At 39.3% G+C, this 18,586-nt stretch overlaps 1 protein-coding gene across 2 annotated transcripts in view; it reads right to left on the minus strand.

Moving 5' to 3' along the window:
* KDM3B (lysine demethylase 3B) overlaps positions 1–18,586 on the minus strand; it is a 52,744-nt gene that overhangs the window by 13,914 nt on the left and 20,244 nt on the right. The window contains exons 7-15 of one of the 2 annotated variants that reach the window (XM_063292037.1): positions 17,169–17,741; positions 14,263–15,508; positions 12,765–12,966; positions 11,254–11,468; positions 9,682–9,834; positions 8,500–8,607; positions 8,151–8,278; positions 5,749–6,025; positions 1,840–2,096 (exon numbers count right to left, since the gene is read on the minus strand). In XM_063292037.1, coding sequence (XP_063148107.1) covers positions 1,840–2,096; positions 5,749–6,025; positions 8,151–8,278; positions 8,500–8,607; positions 9,682–9,834; positions 11,254–11,468; positions 12,765–12,966; positions 14,263–15,508; positions 17,169–17,741 — 3,159 coding nt within the window. Of the gene's footprint in view, positions 1–1,839; positions 2,097–5,748; positions 6,029–8,150; positions 8,279–8,499; positions 8,608–9,681; positions 9,835–11,253; positions 11,469–12,764; positions 12,967–14,262; positions 15,509–17,168; positions 17,742–18,586 lie in introns of both variants that reach the window. The other variant, XM_063292035.1, reaches the window with a different exon arrangement.

Consider the following 18,586-nt stretch of genomic DNA (forward strand, 5'->3'; position numbering starts at 1 on the left):
TAAACCCTTGGAAATGTTCGCTACATTCTCTAATACTACAAATGAATGTTGTACTAACAAGTTTTACTATCCTACACAGTTAAACATATTCATCTTCTACTAACTTAAAATATAATATATCCATATTGCAAGATTGCAAGTTCATGAAACTTGGTATAATGTCTGTAAAACAGAATACCCAATACATTGTTTCTGTGAGTTGAGGAGTCAAGTCCTTGTTGCATTATCTCATGGCATTAAAGCTATGCTATTGAAATGGGTCTTTTGGGGATGGACAGAGGTAAGGTGAAGGAGTGACTGGCAACCCTTCTAGCAGTCATCTCATAGAGTTCCACTCATTGTAGTCTGGAGCCAAACCAATGCCTTTTTCAATTTATTCTCTCATTTCTTATTTCATGGTATTCTCCCATGCCTTTACTTTTCTATTATCAAATCTTCCAGTTCTAACACCTCATTGGATTATAGCAAGCTTGTTTGAAAAATATGACATCATGTCTAGGGCGTTCGGGAATTTTAATCTTATTTTCCTATATCAACTTAATCTCAGTTAATAACTGCCTCTTAATATAATTGGAAGATGCTCAGCTTTAGATTTGTGCTGGCATTTAAAGGGTCTAGATGGGGTCTTGCCCCTTGATCTATGGGAAGAGTCAATGAGGGGCAAGACCCCATCTAGAACAAGTAATAGGTAGAGTTATTCATTCTGTCTCTCTGTTCTCACCTTTCTCTCTCTCTTATTAGTTGGAGCTCCAACTACCTGCCAGATACAGAAACTATCACACTAACACACTTTCACTATCCCTTTTCAGCTCAAAGCTGGCTGCAGAATGGTGGAAGCTCCAACTATCCAGCAATTGCATATGCAAAGAAATCATCTTGGGAAGCAATGCCCAATTCATCCCTCAATTGGCTTTTCCTGAGAGAAAGAGCAGGTGGAAAGGATAATGGTACATAGGTCATCATCACTTCTAATTAAGATGCTGTGAGCCTAATGCAGACCATGGTTCCTAAAATACTCCTCTGTGGAACAGAGTGCATCAATTGCCAAAATAACAAAATTGTGACTGAAACAAAAAGTGAGGATTCTGGAATTTTTACTCAGTGAAGAACTCCTTGCCCCTAGAACAATACTAGAGATACTTCACCACTGCTAAGGAGATGGTGAAAGATCTGTGAGCAAACGTTCACTAGTTTAAGATTGAATCTGTTGGAATCAAAGACCCTAGAGATTACTTCTAACCCTGAATAAGAACACATTTACTTGATTTGGGGCAACTTTCCATTGCAGTCCCCTAAACACAATCCAGAGTGTTCAGCAACTCCCTCCCCCACCATTTTGGGGAGAGTTTTGAGGAGTACAGTGGGTTGCAGTACAAAGGAAGGAAAGGGAAAATCACTTGAATAAGCTTGTTTTCCATATACACATTACTGGGTGTGATTCTTTGTAGTTTTAACTATGGAATAACATGGGAAAATCAACAAAGTTTCTTCCCAATGAGATAGGTATTGATAAATATAGTAATATGTGATCTTCTGTGTGACATTGCCTATCTATACACAAATGTGATAAACTATGGGGAAAATGTTTCTAATCTTTTTAGCAAGCCAAATTACTTTACAACAGATGAAAAGTCAGCTAAGGCAATATCTGCCCCACCTCACTGAGATATGAGGCTCTAAATCAGTGCCTTATTTTACAACATAAACACAAATTCTACCACCAGCCCAGAGAAAATGGGATGTGAGCAATTCCTCTCAGTTAGATAACCACTTTTGAAAAAGGAGAACTATTCATCCACTCATCTATACAGCTAAGAAAAAAGGAAAAGCATTCCTTACTGTGGAAGCTCCAGAAAAAACAGGAGGAAAAGGGATCCCTGTATCAAGTGAGGCCTGAGGCAGCTTTCCAGGCCCAGAGTTAAGCAAATCACGAAGACTGGAGCCTTCCGTCTTGTTGCTTGAGGCAACTGGACCCAGCAAGAGACTATTAAAAAGCTTTGGCGTTAGAGGTGAGGCTTTTGTGCTGGAGTTAAAGGAATCCAAACCAAAAGGCGATGGAGATTCTTTACTGAGTACTGATCTCAAAGAACCTGCTTCTGAAAAACCATAAAGGAGAGCATATAGAAGAAAGAAACATTTTAAAAACAGAAGTACTTTGACAGTAATATAATAGACCTTGGCTACAACTATTTATAAAAAATGTAATAGCATTAATAACTGAACAAATACGGTTATAAACTTTTTAGAAAGTACAGAATTAGCCAAACTCTCAACTTCAATTAACAAGACATGCCTAAGCATATGATTAAGGAGAAAACAAAGCAAAGACTGCAAGAAAATATTTATTTTTACTGTTAGCTAACAAGCAACTTTGCTCATAGCAACATGTTTAATAAATACATTTTATACAGAGATACAGATATAAATATTTGATAATTTCTCAAGATACATCTCTTGCAGTGCTAGAAAAACACCATGACCTTCTTCTAGCCCGGAATGATGCCTGGATATCAAAGGCTAATCTTACATGTATCCTTTAAAGATTTGTCTAGATTTCAGCTGGGATCACTTTAAATTACCCGGGATACAAATCATACACTGTTTTGGCAGCTGCCCAAGAATTAGTCACTTGTAGAAGTAAGCGAAAAAAGAAAAAAAATCTACCTTCATATCAACAATAACTCAGTTCAACACACCTTAATCTCAAGCTAGTTTTGGCAACTGTTAAAGGCTACAAATTATGTTATCAGTTTAGTAGGGGCAAAAATGGGGTGGACAGTTCAGTAGGGGCAAAAATGGGGTGGAAGGTTTATGATGTTAAATCCAACTATAGTATGTTATCTGCATATTTGCCAAAGGTTCAACCAGGCAGGGAATGCAACGTTATAACTTCTCTTCCTCTTTCCTGATATAAAAAGCATGTCAAAAAACTGAAATTATAACTAAATGTAGAAAAAGACAACATTTCAATAAATTTGAAATTTACGTTATATTTATTTGATTAGCGCTGTACTTCTTTCATATACTTCTTAACTCTTATGTTCTTGAAACTGAAAGAATGATTCTTTATTATGGTCAATGACCAGTCCATAAAGCACACTACATACATTAAATTAATATTAGTTATGAAATTAATTAAGCAAGGCTGGCTGGAGAATTCTGGGAGTTGAAGTCCATACATCTTAAAGTTGCCAAGATTGAAATATACTGCTCTTGAGTCTGAAAGTAATAGTTGTAAATATAACTGATCCAAATGACCATGCAATTTGGTTAAGTGTGGGGGTGTCAGCATAAAACAAACTGTTTAATAAAACATGTCTTGCAGTTTCAGTGGCTCCTTCTCTGCACGGGCATAGTCTAGATTCAAATGGAATGCCCTTATATATCCCCTCTAAAAAAACTGATGGGTGTCCAGTAAACTGTGCCAAGGTTAGGGACCTCCTGAGTTTCAGGACAGTAATCTGACTTCAGTAGCTAGCAGATCTGGAAAAGCTGTGAGAGCTATTAAAAATACATTTTTAGTGAGGGACCTCACATCTGATTGAATACTGATATCTTTAAGATGTTGCTTGTTTGCCTGTACTGCACACTTATGCCCTAGCATCCACACCTGAATCAAGGAAAAATCTTAAAGTTCCAGTTTCTTATGTATTGTCTTGGCCCAAGATGAAACAAAGTTATCAGAAAGGCCCCAGGGAGTTAGATCTGCTGGGGAGAAAAACAGTTTAGGCCAGTATATAAAAATGTACATCTGGGTACTGGATTCACTCTTACTGACATCAGCTTTGTGATGAAGGATTGCATTTGAAACTTAGCATGAGTATGTTCCTAAGGATCTTGGTCTGAACGGTTTCCAAAGGCGCAAAAGAGGTATATAGAGCTAATTGGGAGCCAATTAATAATTGTGGCAGAAATTGGGTTGAATGCCCTTGAAGTACAGTACATGTTTGCAGGGCTGTAGCAGATCTTTTTGGACTGCATATTCCCTTGCATCCTACATGTGGTCATAGTGTGGAATATACTACCAAGATACTTAAACAACTTAAACCTGCTCAATAGAATATGTGTTTAAATTCCATGTGGCGGCAGCCTTGTGTGGCACAGAGTGGTAGGTGGCAGTATTGCAACCGAAACTCCCCCCACGACCTGAGTTTGATCCCAGCGGAAGCTGGATTCTCAGGTAGCCGGCTCAGGTCGACTCAGCCTTCCAACCTTCCGAGGTCAGTAAAACGAGTACCTGGCTTGCTGGGGAAGGTGACGACTGGGGAAGGCAATGGCAAACCACCCTGCTATAGTCTGCCAAGAAAACGTTGCAAAAGCAGCATCCCTCCAAAGGGTCAGACATGACTTGTTGCTTGCACAGGGGACCTTTCACCTTAATTCCAGATGTTTTAGGGCGTTTAGCACCAGCACTTGACTTTATTATGATTAATTTCTGCTACTTCTGCATTGTAATATTCAGCCAGGGCCTGCAATGCTCTTTTTTAGGCCAAGAAGTCTGGGAAAGCAGAACTACATTATCTGCATATAAGATAATTGCTACATGTTTCTCTGCCAATGTCAGGGGATAGTGTGAGAGTTCATCCTTGCAATTAAAGGATTGATATTTATTTGTTTGTTTTTCAAATTTATATAGCCACCCATCTCACAAACAAGCTAATGGTTAGATAAACTGCCCAGTCACTCTTAGCGAGATGGGCGGTGACAAAATATGAAATATAAATAAAATAAAAAAATAATGGTTAAATAGTGATGGTGAGAACACATAGAGAACACATCTCTGCTGGACAACTTTATTAACAGGAATCACCTTGGTATAATGCCCCTGGGAACTGCATCTTTATAGGAAAAGAGCTGTGTTGGTCTATGGTGGCAAAAAATCAGGAGGAGTCTGATACACCTTTTCAGACTAATAGATTGTACTAAAAACATCAGCTTTTGTGAGCTGCAGCTCACTTCATCAGATGCACAGAGTGGCTAGCGTGATGTAGAATTTAAATTGGGGTGATGGGAGGGGGAGGAGGAAGAAAACAGGTTGGGTATGCAACAGGTTACATGTGAGACAGATGCATCATTCAGCAAGAAATTGCTGAACATCAAAAGGTTTCAGGCAATCTCAGAAGGTCTCACCAAACATAATGGGTTTTTAACACATTACAATTGTTAATTAATAAGCCATTCTATGGATCTGATGAAGTCTGGAATATATTTTGCTACTAAGGCTGAGGAGACAGGCCAGTAGTTAGCCTGAAGATGCCAGTTACCCTTTCCTTGAAATTAATTATTGACAAACATGTAGCCAATTTTCAGGAAAGTAGTAATTTCTCATCATCTGAAAAACTATACAAAACAAAGATACCAAATTTCAGAAAGTGTTCAAACAGTGAACACACTGCCTGAATACCCTAATTATGCCAAAGAGTATACTATATGAAAATACAGAGAGGTCATACGGGGAAAAACTCTATGCAAATTCTTTGCCTTACACAGCAAAGTCAAATGGAGGTGACACCTTAAATGGAAAAAAAAGTTCAACCACAGTCGCTCTTTTAGACTGAGCCAATTTTATTTTTTACCATTTGAAGACAGGCAGAATCCCTATTCAGCTTTTGAACCTTAAATATACTTGAGACTCAAAAAGAAGTTCTTTGGAAGTGTTCTTGACTGTTTGCTTTTGAGACCTTTGTCCTTCTTCCCACACTAGACACTGGCTCACTTCTAAAAATCTTCAGTTAGTGAACACTTTACCTTTTGTTTCTTCTTTTGCCTTCTGAGTTGCTAAATCTGCAAGCCAATGCAACGCTGATGAAGGACTTGTTTCTGGACACAGAGGTTTGTTAGGCTTCATTTCACCACTGTTGCTGGTAGCTGGAGTCTCTGCCTTGATGGGCTCCTCTACTTTGGCTTCTACTGTTTCAGATTTTGGAGCATTTGTGTCCAACTGCCCACTCTCAGTTGTCCCTGTGCCACTGGAAAATGTGTTTTCACTTGCAGGACCTGATACACCAGGATTCATACTGGGCAGCTGCTGAAACAGGATCACACACACAGCCAAAATGATTTTAATCAATTAATAAAAGCTAATACCAATACTAGTTAGGGTAAGAATAAAACTATTTCACAAACACAATAGCTATCACAATATTGTGAAAATCAAGACAAGATCACCAAAATCATTTGACAGTTAACAATGAGATGATATTAAATAACCAGATCTATATTTTAATGTGGTTACAGAATATTCAAAGAATATTCATTTCAGGCTAAAGCTGTGACTGGGTGACAGACAGAAGCAAGTACAGGATGAGAGGGAAGTCTGTGATTGAACTAACTAGTGACAGCAAGGCCCCATCCACTAAAATATCCAGTAGCCAGTACATTTTCTTCAGAACTCAAGATTCTTTATTTGATCATTTTTTCCCCATAAGCTATCCAGTCGATGTTATTCCCAATGCTTTATATTCATCATTTTCCTTACTATCCCCCTATTGTCCAATAAACAGGTACAGGTAATCCACGCTTAACAACCATTTGCTTAGTGATGGTTCAGACTTACGATGGTGCTGGGAAAAACAACTTATGACTGGTCCTCAAACTTACGACCGTCGCAGTATTCCCCGTGATCACATGATCACAATTTGGGCGCTTGGCAACCAGTTCACGTTTATGACGGTTGCAGGGTCCCGTGGTCATGTGTTCACCATTTTTGACCTTCCTGGCCAGCTTCTGGCAAGCAAAATCACTGGGGAACCATGTGATTCACTTAATGACCACATAGTTCACTTAACACCCACAGTGATTCACTTAATGACTGCTGGGGGAGGTCGTAAAATTGGGTTGGATTCGCTTAATGACCACTTTGCTTAGGAACTTAAATTCTGGTCCCAATTGTGGTCATTCAGCGAGGACTACCTGTAAAGTGCTTTGAAGTTTTTCAGGGCAACTTGATCTTTAATTTTTACATATTCAAGTCATATAACTTGAGCTAAAACTTATTTCCACTTTGCAGTTCTTCAGCCGAAAACGATAGCTGCAAAGAGAAACAAAAGTCTGTCACCAAGTTGGGGACAGTAGCTGTTGATAACCACAGTCTAAAACAGCAGAAGCATTTCTATCACAGATGGCTTCAGTCTAGCCTAACTTGACGAAGTGGAGGGACAGCATGGCCTGTCTGCACCTATTAGCCAGTATCTGCTCTACCCAGAAAGTAGCAGGAATCGGAAGGACAGTAGTGGAGCAGAGCACGTATTTTGTACGTGTAGTCTTCAGTTAAGTCACTGGGCCTCCAAAAGACCTAAAAACAGAGAGTGGGAAGCAGGAAAAGATTTTGCCTTAGAATGTGGGAAATTTGTACTTGCCAGAGCACCTAATGTATCAGGGCTGCAACTTCTAAAATTCTTCCTCACCTACGTTAAACATTTAGAAAAACAGACATCATCTGAAAAAAACCACGAACAGGTCAATGATGCGCCAGGACTAGGGCTGGAAGTGATGTTTGACAGGGAAGGGGAATCCCTCTTGACCACTGCTGTGGGGCACAGCAGGACATGTGCCATTTGACTGCTGCAAAACTGTGCACTTTCTAACCAGATCTTGTTAAGGTGAATGGGCATAGTTGGATTTTTACTGGAATACAGGCAGTTTTATCATTTTTATCATATGATTTAGGACTGAATACCTCTTTAGTAGGTATACTGCAATAATGGTGAAAAGGATATAGCTTCTAACTGCTTATGATTAGGTCTACCATATTATAAACTACACAAACACAGATTTTATCATAGCTTTGGTGGGTTTGGTTCAAAGGTTTTTTTTTTAAACAGGTGAAGAGAGGTAGAATTATTGTAATTAAATATGGGATACAATGAGCAGAGCAGAATATTATCATTTTAAAATTTAATAAGAGTTTTGGATTTCCTTTGCCACATGAAGTCATTCAGAAAACATTAAATATGTAAAATATGAGTATCTTCGCAGTAAGGACATTGTCAGAGATCTTCTAAAAAGTTACAAAAGATAACATCCAATCTGTATAGGGTAATTATTTATATCTTGCTACCGACAAGCTAACTTTATTCCAATTTGCATAATGCTCATTGGGGTGCTTTTAAAGAAAGTCCCAGTGATGGTTGCACTGAAAATTCGCATACCTGTGAAATCCCATTTGTGACAGCAGGTCGCAGCACAGATTTGTTCTGCCGATTAATACATGGACAGTTAGCTTTAATTCCCCATTTGCCACGTGCTGCATGAACCATGTCTCCAATATTATATAGTGCTAGAAAGTTAACACATATTATATTACATTCTGTAAGAAAATCTGGAAGTCTTCAAATGCAAGCATGAGTATTTATTCTTCAACAAAGAGCAGGAACAGTGAAGGCTTTTTAAAAGCAAGAAGCCGATCTTCAGACAGCTCAAAAATTAACTGTCTGGAATGCATTCTGATCAGAACAGAAGAAACAAAATAGGTATAGAAAGACATTAATGACGTTTCACCTGTGCCAGGGATGATCTGTGTTGGCATGAGATTCTCCGGTTCATGCGACTGCCCCTTTGCACACTTCAGCCATGAGAAAACTTCCTCATCACCAATCTCTTCTGTCTCTGAAAAAGGAAAAAAAACCCAGTCTTTCCAAACAGTCTGCTTTGGTGGCTTCAAAGTATGTCAGTAACATTTCAAGAGAGCCATCCTTTGATTTTAGTCGGCAATGTTTTCATAGTAAGAAAATGTGTACTATATCTGCACTGCGTACAAGCTGCACACACAACATATACTGCTTATAATGTTTAATATGCTGCTGGACAGTACCCAATATAACAAGTTGACAAGACTAAAACCTAAACAAGTTTAGAATCAACCTTCCAGCCTATTTCCCCACTGCAAAATGCAATCAAATAAACTTCCCCATGGTAACCTACTTAATCTCAGTAATGAGAATCTGTGTATGTATATTCTAATTTTCCACTTCATAAATAGAAAGAATATTCACTTGGCAAACAATACATTATGTAGCCATTTTATAAAGGAGAAGACATGCTTATGTTAGCAAGACAAAATACAAGAAGCAGACTGATGCTTCATCTCCCATCTAGATCAGCAAAGAACTTCAATTTTTATACCCCCAGTTCTCAAAGGCCTTATGTTCACTAAGGCAAAATTTACCCATTCAGGAAAATAATTCAATTGGTAAACCTATTTGGATTATAGGAAAACTACATACAGATTTAGTTTACTGCACTGGATTAGCCCATTAGGTCTCCTAAGAATCTATCCAGAAGCCATTATTCTTCATGATGGCCTCCAGAGAGTTGGTATAGCAGGTTCCTGATGAAAAGGAGTATTAGTGGTGGGGAGGGGATGTACTCTTGGAATTAAAGCATGAGGGTTCCTTAAAGCAGCCCAAGATTTTGTTTCCTAGACTAGATTTGAATTCACATATACTTCCAGTCAGAACCCTCCTCCAAGTATCCTTCCATTTTTAGACCTTAACACAGAAGAAGAAAAAATATCTTGTTCATTCTGTTGCTAAATGGGAGTTAGAAACTCCTGGTGATCAGTCCAAAATACTCAGAGATCCATCTCTGCTCATCACGAATTAATCTCCTCATAAGACACTGCTAGATACAGCCTATTTGTTTAGGTTTTACAATATTCTTGGACAGTTTCCAAATACTCACCACTACGTGGACGGCTCTTCCTCAGACGGTAACAGTCCAAACACACCCCAAAGCCACATTTGCGACATACCCAGTGAATATTGAACAAGGTTGTTTCACATACATCACACATCTCCCTCACACCGCGTACAGCTCTCTTCCAGGCCACTTTCTCTGCAAGGGAGAAAGCCAACAATTAAAGGAAGTACAGATTATTTATAGCAGCCATTTTAAAAATGTGAAATATTTTAGAAAACACCTCCAAAACAGTTTATTTATTATATTCAATTTGGAGGCTGCCCAACTCCTTTGGACAGCTTACAATTAAAAGGGAAAAACAACATATAGATGAAAAATTGCAATTGACTAGAAGACTACACACTACCAATAAAACCCCCAACCATAGGGACTTTGGGGGCAATGACCCTATCCCAAGGCTGGGAAAACAACCCTGTTTTAAATTATTTTCTGAATGTCATCAAGGTGGGAACTAAATGAATCTTTGGGGAGAACATCATTCCAGAGGGCATGCACCGCAACAGAGAAGGCACACTTCCTGGATCCTGCAAGGCAACACTGTTTAACTGACAGGATCCAGAACATGCCCATTCTGCCTGATCTTGCTGGAGTGGGAGAAATAATTAGAGACAAGTGGTCCCTCAGGTAGCAGGCTCTATGCTATGAAGAGCTTTATAGGTGGTAACCAGCACCCTGAATTACATCTGGAAGCTAAATGGCAACCAGTGCAGCTCACAAAGCAGTGAGGTCACATGAGCATGACACATCCACCACTTGTGCCACTACATTCTGGACCAGCTGTAGCTTCTGGATGGTCTTCAAGAACAGCCTCATGTATAGCACATTACAGCAATCCAACTGTGAGGTGACCAGCGCATGAGTGACTATCTGAAGGACCTCTCAATCCAGGAATAGGCATAATTGGTGCCCCAGATGAACCTGTGCAAAGGGCCTCTTGGCCATAGCTGTCATCTGCCTTTGAGCAGGAGCTATGAGTTTTGCTAAGAGCACATATTAACTATTAGAAAACTAGAAGTCTGAGAAACTAAGGGGAAAAATGTATTCATAAATATCCTTGTGCATTTCTATACTGGATTCAGGATAACCTGTTTCACATTTTCGCAGACTAACACTGGGAACTAACACTTGAAATCCAACACATCTGGAAAGCACCAAACTGAGAAAAGTTGTATCAGCATAAGGCCAATGAAGGAAATTACGCCTATCTAGTTCCATAGAACCATATAGTGTTAACTGAACATCAATTGAAAGTTTTATTTATTTTTTAACATTATTCACTGCAACAAATAAAATTTGGCTTGTAAGAGATTTTCCTGAAATATAAATATAATGCAGAGGAAACAGTATGTGAAAAGCAATGCATAAAATCTTGTTTTCACACATCGAATAAAATCATCTGAGAGAAGGAGGCAACCCCTCTCCAAACTCCGCAAGGACAGCACTTGCAGAGAAAAGTGGGTAAACCATTAGTAATGGTTTGAATATTTTGTTTCTTTTGATTATTCCCATTTCCATACATTACACAGACTAGTTAAAAAGAAAAAAGGAACTTACGGTGTGGTTCCACCATCATCATTGCTTCTTTCTCAGACATTACTAGCTGACAAAACTGATCGCCAACATTGGCCAGGATGTATTTAGAGGTCTCCAAATCAATCCCTTCTGCAGGTGATGAAGACGGGATCCACAAGCTCATAGCATCAGAATCACTTTGCTGAGGATTCAAGAATCCTTCCACCCGCAGTATACCCTTCCTAGTAAATATCAGTCTGAAACAGAATTGCAGAAATACAGAATCAAAACTTTGTTTATCTTTATATCATTCAAAATTAGCAAAATTTATAAATTTCTTTATGAATTTTTTTTTTAAAAACTAGTTTTCAGAGGAACTTTGGGAGATGAAATAGCAGAAGAGAAGCCTAGAGTGCCACTGAAGGAAAATAAAGAGCAAATTTAAGAGCCTTTACTAAGGATTGCACCATGATGTTAAGAGCAGCAAAACAGCAATACTTTTCAACTTCATTGCATTTGTAAATTGCCATCCCATGGCACTGTTTAAGGTAATCCCTTGGGAGGGATCGGTCAGAAGATCATTTGAAGGGCTGCTGTGAGGAATTGTTGAAGCATCTGTCAGATAAGATTGCTCAGATTTTTCTGAGCTGGAGATTAGCTGCACAGTTGACCAAGGCAATGACTTACATTGTTATCTAGGAAGAGTTTGAGCCTACTAGTCCCAAGGAAGTGGACAGGACCCTCAGAGCTAGTGCAAAATCTGCTTATTAGATCTATGTTCCTCTTGGTTAGTCAAGGCCTCCTGGGTGGTAAAGTGTAGCTGGATCCAGGCAGTGGTGAATTCATCCTTGAGTGAGGTGGTGGTTCTACCTGCACTTAAGGGTGCAGTGGTCCATCCCCCACTCCAGAAGCCATCCCCAATAATTTTTGAAAATCATCTTCCCCATGTAGTAACAGATCTATTTTGCAATGATTGCATGCATACTAATGGTTTACTTTGTTACACAGATTTGCAGTTTAAAAGTATCAGCATATAGGACAATACCTTAAGGCTTATTATAGAATGGCCCATATAGCTTTTGCATCACAAAATTGTTATCATTTAAACAACTGAAAGAAGGAAAATATTCCTGTTGATTAATGCTACTACAGCTCTGCAGATCTGTTCAAAATCTGTCCCAAAGGGTCCCTGGAGATTTTGAGAATGCACTGGGGAACTGTTACATGAGTGGAACTCTGCACATGAGATGCCACACTTCATCCTAAGAAATTTATTTCAGTTTGGCTGTTTGGTTACACCCAAGAGAATTAAGTAAGACCTCTCATGGAAGCAACAGTGTTAGAAACTCCAATCAGATGTTTCTACACAATTTTTATATTCATTGTTATTCTGCTGCAATAGCCTGAGCCATGCATGTAGCAGAACTACAGAAGACTGCAGAAAGTAAGATAGACCAAAAGATTACTTACTGTGCTTACTTACAGAATGATAATGCTAACAAAGAAAAAGTAATGCCTTTCCCAATGCAAATAACTCAAGAGAGCTTTATTACCTGCGGAAGTGAAAGAACCGACAGGCTACAGTAGAGTCATCCTGTTCCTGTTCCTTGAACTTTCGGTAGCGTTCCAACCGGCATTCTCGGCACTTGTGCAGGTGAGGAGCCACGTTGATGCAGGAGCCATCCTGAAGGAAGGGCTCCCCTGATTGCTTCAGTTTCCTCACCTTACTCATATCTTTCAGTACAGACTGACCAACTACAAAGCAAAGCATCTATTAGGGTATTTCAAGCAGGTTACAGGACAGCATTTTTGCTGATACCAAAAAGTATTCACTTAATCTATAATATGTACGTTTACCTATGCGGAGATGTTGTTAGATAGGAGCAGGATTCTATTTGCTCCTAGCTGATACTTACTACATCTGCAGAAGCCAAGGCAGTAGGCCTTATCCAGTTAATCTTTGCATAATACAATCAGTGCACAGTAGGCTTTTCAGCATATTTAACATTTAGGCAGAAATGGTAGTACAATCCTACTCTCCCATTGTACTTACGCTAACTTCAAACTGAATGACACTTAAATCACAATCAATATACTTCAAATTGCATATATCACAGAGATCATTGTAAGTACTTAGGTATACCAGATATGAACCACCATATACTTAGGTTCATTTTAAGCAGTCATCTCTAATTTCCCATTCAGTCTGTATCTGTATTTTTCCCAGCAATTAGACCTCTTCAATTCTTAGAGATCGGAAGCGTGAAGAATTTAAATGAACGCTTTCAACACCCAAAACTGTTGCAAGGATCTCAGGGGCATGGTATGTTTTTTTTTTTTAAAATAAGCATGTTCAGAAAGGATAAATGCTTGAAGTTATATTACCTTACTTGGAGAAACTCTGGTGTCAGCCATTTACTAGTATAATTTCTAGATCGCTAGAAAGGGCCTACAGAGATTTCTGTGATTACATAAAATACCTCTCTGGTTTATTAATCTCATTCTTTTTACGCTAATTCCCCGACCACTCTTTCCAGTCCCCACACAGTGCTGCCCTCAAATTCTCTGGTATTTTGTCTTGCTATTCAAATTCCCATTAAATCAATCCCAGATATAAAACCTGTAAATAATACAAAATATTGTTTTATTCTGAGTTTGTAAATGATATTTACTATGGTAGAAATCTCATACATCTGAAATGAAGGTAAAGCCACATTTCTTCTCTAAAATAGCATCTATTTTAACTAGCTTTGTATACTGAGTTTATACCACTGCAGAACTTTTTATTTTTCCTGGCATTTAGCATCTTAAGAAAGCAACTGTTTTAGGATCCTCAATTTTAGTCTCTTGTGAGTTTAGGGTATTTTGTTTATTGTATCTTTTTACCCTGCACTTCATCTGAAAAAGCTTGCAAAGTGACCTAATGAGATTCACCTAAGTCATGTATCATGTGGCTGACAATGTAGCAGTTATGCAAATGCTGAACTAAGTAGCCCAACATCTGTCCTCCCCAAACAACCAGACCCTGCCTTTAAAAAAAACAAACTTCACCTTTCAGGGGGGCTGTGCGAGGCCTGCCCTTAGGGGTCTGTTTCCCCTTTCCCTTGCCCATGAGTAGTTCGGCATTCCGCTCATCATTGGGACCCAGTTTGCCAATCAAATGCTCTGGGATTCCCTTCAGACAAGCTTTGGTATGCAGCTGCTCCTCAGAATCACTCATATCCGAGAGGTCACTATTGGTGCTAGAATCAGAGTCCTGCTTAGATGGCATGCTCCGCTCATCTAGAGAGAACCTTTTTACTGATTCAAAGGGGGCTTTGTTCTCCAGTCCTAGCTCTGCCTGGGGAGAGAAAAAGCTAGCTGGATGTCTGCCAAACACGTTAGAAAAAGTTTTCATTAGAGGATTGTCCTGCTGGCCAGGCCCAACAGATGGCTTTTCTTCTGTTGGACTAGAGGAGAGTGTGGGCATTTCAATAGGCTGCGTCAGACTGCCGACGGGCGAGCTGGAACGGCCATTCCCCAGAGCAGATGAACTCTGAACACCAGCAAAGAGAGTTGCACTAGGCACACTGGGCAGCATCTTGGAGGAATCTGTCATTATAAACAAGCTTTTCTTTTTAGCTAATGAGTCAGTTGAGGTGTGCAAATCTGGCCAGCCAGAAACAGCCTTGGAACCAAGGACTGAAGAGGGCGAAGCAGAGGCTCCTGGCTGCTGAGCTGATGCAAAGCTACTGAAAGGACTAAGTTCTGATTTTTCTGCAAATGCCAGGAAAGGGTTTGAGGGCTCTTCTCGTGACAATTTGGGAGGCTGCAAAAAGAGATTTTCATGATTATCTGGAGTTCTTGCGCTCATGAGGTTTCGTGGAAAAGCTGGAGTAAGAGTAGGCATGGACTCCAGTGGTAGCTTCCGTTCCGGAGGACTGCCCAACTGAGTTCCAGGTTTAATTTCTCCAGTGAGGCCTTTGCCTTTGCAGACCCCCAAACTCAGGCTCTCCGAACTTTTTTTTAATGAGTCCTGATTTGTGGATTCTTCAGTCAGATTTTCTGACAAAGTTGTGAAGTAGTTACTGGAAGGAAGATTCTGGGACATGCACTGAAAAAACAAGTTCTTTGATAAATCAGAGTCTTTCTGGACCTCATGACCAGTGCTACTACCAAATGAAAATCCAGCAGATGCCTTCTCTGAAGCTAATACGCCATTGGATTGGCTTCGCCCACTGTCAAACACTAAAGGCTGGGATGCACTCGAGGGCGCCATTCCAAATCCTGCAGAAGCCAATGCTGAATTTTGGGTGTTCTGAAACAAAATAGTTAGGCAGCTAATTATATTCCTTCCACAAGATCCAAATTTCACCATGCCCGAAACAGCTTCCCCAATATACTGGCCTAGCAGGTCTTAGCAGTATATTCCATATCAAAATATATACATTGTGCAAGAAATAGATAGATAACTTAGACTGACAAATCTCCAAATCTATATATAGACCTGTGTTATGTTTCCGCAAACCTGATTTTATAATTCTTTTTTAAAAAGGATATATGGTTCCAGATTTTTATTCTCATTTCTGAAACATCTAAAATGTCAATTTGTATTTTATAGTAGTCATTCTGAAATAATATCTTGTTTCCTTAAACAGGGATAGTAAAAATCTGGTCTGCCAGATCTGTCCATCTGGTTTCTCCTCTCCCTCCCCACAAGGTCCCTCCCTCTTTTGCAACTATGTTCCATCTTTCCTCTTTCAAGGGGGAAAAAGGTTCAGGTGGAACTGGCAGAAATGGATCTTGCTGGCATTCCTTCAAAAAATGCCATCAAGATTTGTTCTGCTTTGTCTGAACTTCATTTTTCCTCCATGAAGTGACTAGAAGATGGGAGTGAAACCAATAAGTTTACTGAGAGCTGCCTCTGCCTTCTTCAATATTTTCTCTGATGGAGGAAGACGTGTACTCGATGAATCAATTCAGGAGCTGCCACATGTTCTTTGATCAGGGAAAGAATAAAGGATGATACATGCTGGTCGAGACCCTTCATTTAAGGCAGAGAAGGGCAAGACTGGAAGCAATAACTCAATATGTTGTCCTGCACATAGAACTTTTCTCTGTGCAAAAGGAAATACAGAACACTATGATTTTGAATCCACTTTCCAGACCAGATCCAGTTCCCCACTTGCTCCGCATTGTAATAAACAAACAGATAAACAAACAAACCATCCCCTCCAGTAATTACATAACTTGCTTTTTAAAAAAGAGCACTTTTTACTAAGATAATCAAGGTACACTAAACTGGAGTCTTTTGAGTTCCAGTTTCATTTACTGAGTAAACTAGTATCTTTTGTCCAATGTATGAGGTGAGACAGGAATATTGCACAAGGAACACTACTGATACAAAATCTAAATAATCTCTAATGATGTTCTGAATTCCTTATACAAGTATTGAAAGAGCTGGCAACACGTGGACTATAACATCCCTAAACAGTGCCCATGGAACCCCAAAATAACACCTGTGATCATATTAAATGTTGGATCAATTGATAGGGTGGTAGGAGGGGTGGTACTTCTTCTAATGCTCACTCTTACTTTCTATTCACATACTTAGGCTTCTTTACAAAATATTTACTGTTACCATCCTACAAAGAAGCCATTCCAAAACCTATTACACACTCCCCATCTCTTTCCTTCATCTCTCTGCCACCCCATCAAAACTGAACAAATTTATACAAAACTGTATATAGACCGTGTGTGTGTGTGTGTGTGTGTGTGTGTGTGTATGTAAAAAAAATATAAACAAATTCAAAGTTGCAATGTATCTGTTTATAGTGTATCCTCTGATGCCATCTGATACAAAATCCTAGTAATTTCCATAATGTCTTAGCATCTACATTCTGACATGAATGTATCAAGCATAATGTAATTTGCATTACAATTCTAGGTATTCCTGAAACCAGGAATAAACAACTTACCTCTCCCTGGATCTGCAAACGGCCCGTTTTCTGCTTTTCTTGACCAGAGATTGCTGACAGGCCCGTATCGGAGACCCGTACAGTAGTTGGTGTTGTTCCAGCTGTAGTAATTACTGTTGGGGCTGCCACTAGGCCTTGACTGCTCTGTTCTAAGGATTTTGGCATCTCTTCACTTCCAGCTCCACTCAGCAGAGCTTGCGTAGAAGCTGAAGAAAAGGAAGTAAAGGCGGTATGAGTGTCACTACCTACTGGTTCATCTTGGACCACAAGAGTTCGTCCATTTTCCTTTGTGTATGTGGCAAAGCGAATACTGCGATTAACTGGAGAAACAAATGGGGGAAGTTGCTTGGTCTTTGGATCCAGAGTCATGTCCCCGCTTCCTTTCCAGGCTCCTTTATTCGCCTCGCCACCATCATTTCCATTACTATCCACTTCACCCCTCTCCTTTAGCTTCTTTGTAGCATGGTCACATCCAGTATCAGAGGCATTTTTTCTCCTTCGTCCATCTTTTCCATCCACACTCTCTCTTTTCTTTTTCCCTTTGGAGGATTTACCTGCCTTTAGGGATCCCCCCTATAATAGACAAAAACAGTAAACACCTCTGGAAAAAGTCAGTAGATTGTTATCTTTATCTATTCAAAGATTCTAAGAAATGTTTCTTAATGCTAAAAAACTTTAAACAAGCTAAGCTGCATTAAGCAACATTTAGAAAGCATGTTACAATAATATAATAGATCAAAAAAGTAACTCAGGACTCATTCATTTGCACTTAATCCTATGCCTGCCAATTTAGACTATGTTCCACTGAATTCAATAGTGCTTATTCTTAAGTAAGTGTGCATAGGATCTGGTTATAATCAGCAAGTCAAATTTACATAAGCAAATCACAGCAATTATAAAAGCAATATTAAGCTATTATAATAAGATAACTGCTTTGATTAATTCACTTATCAGACTAAGTCATGCTTTATTTAAAATAGGTTATTAAATGAACCAGAACTGATTGTAATCATGCATTGCCCTACTGCATAAACCCTGGTTTACATATCACAATGGTTGGGTTCATACAACATGCAAAAACAAGCTCAGATAAACAACAGCGTATGAGCCAGATCTTTTTGACATTTAGATATATGCAGCTCACAAACCACATGCAATCCTCAAAAGCCTCAAGTACAGTCTATTGTAGATGCTCATCTGCCCCCTTCAACATAGTATTTGTTTCATCATCATCTTCACTACAGTTGACAGCAATTTTAATCATGATCACTGAGGAATAGAGATTCACTACGGTCTCCTCTCCCTACAGTAACCTTCCCTGCGTTGGGGAGAGGTGGAAGATTAGAACCTCCTAACTGGTGCACAACAGTGTGCATACATATACATGTGTGTAACATGGCCAGAACCACCTAAAGGGT

This window comes from Candoia aspera, chromosome 2, assembly GCF_035149785.1.
Source record: "Candoia aspera isolate rCanAsp1 chromosome 2, rCanAsp1.hap2, whole genome shotgun sequence".
NCBI lineage: Eukaryota > Metazoa > Chordata > Lepidosauria > Squamata > Boidae > Candoia > Candoia aspera.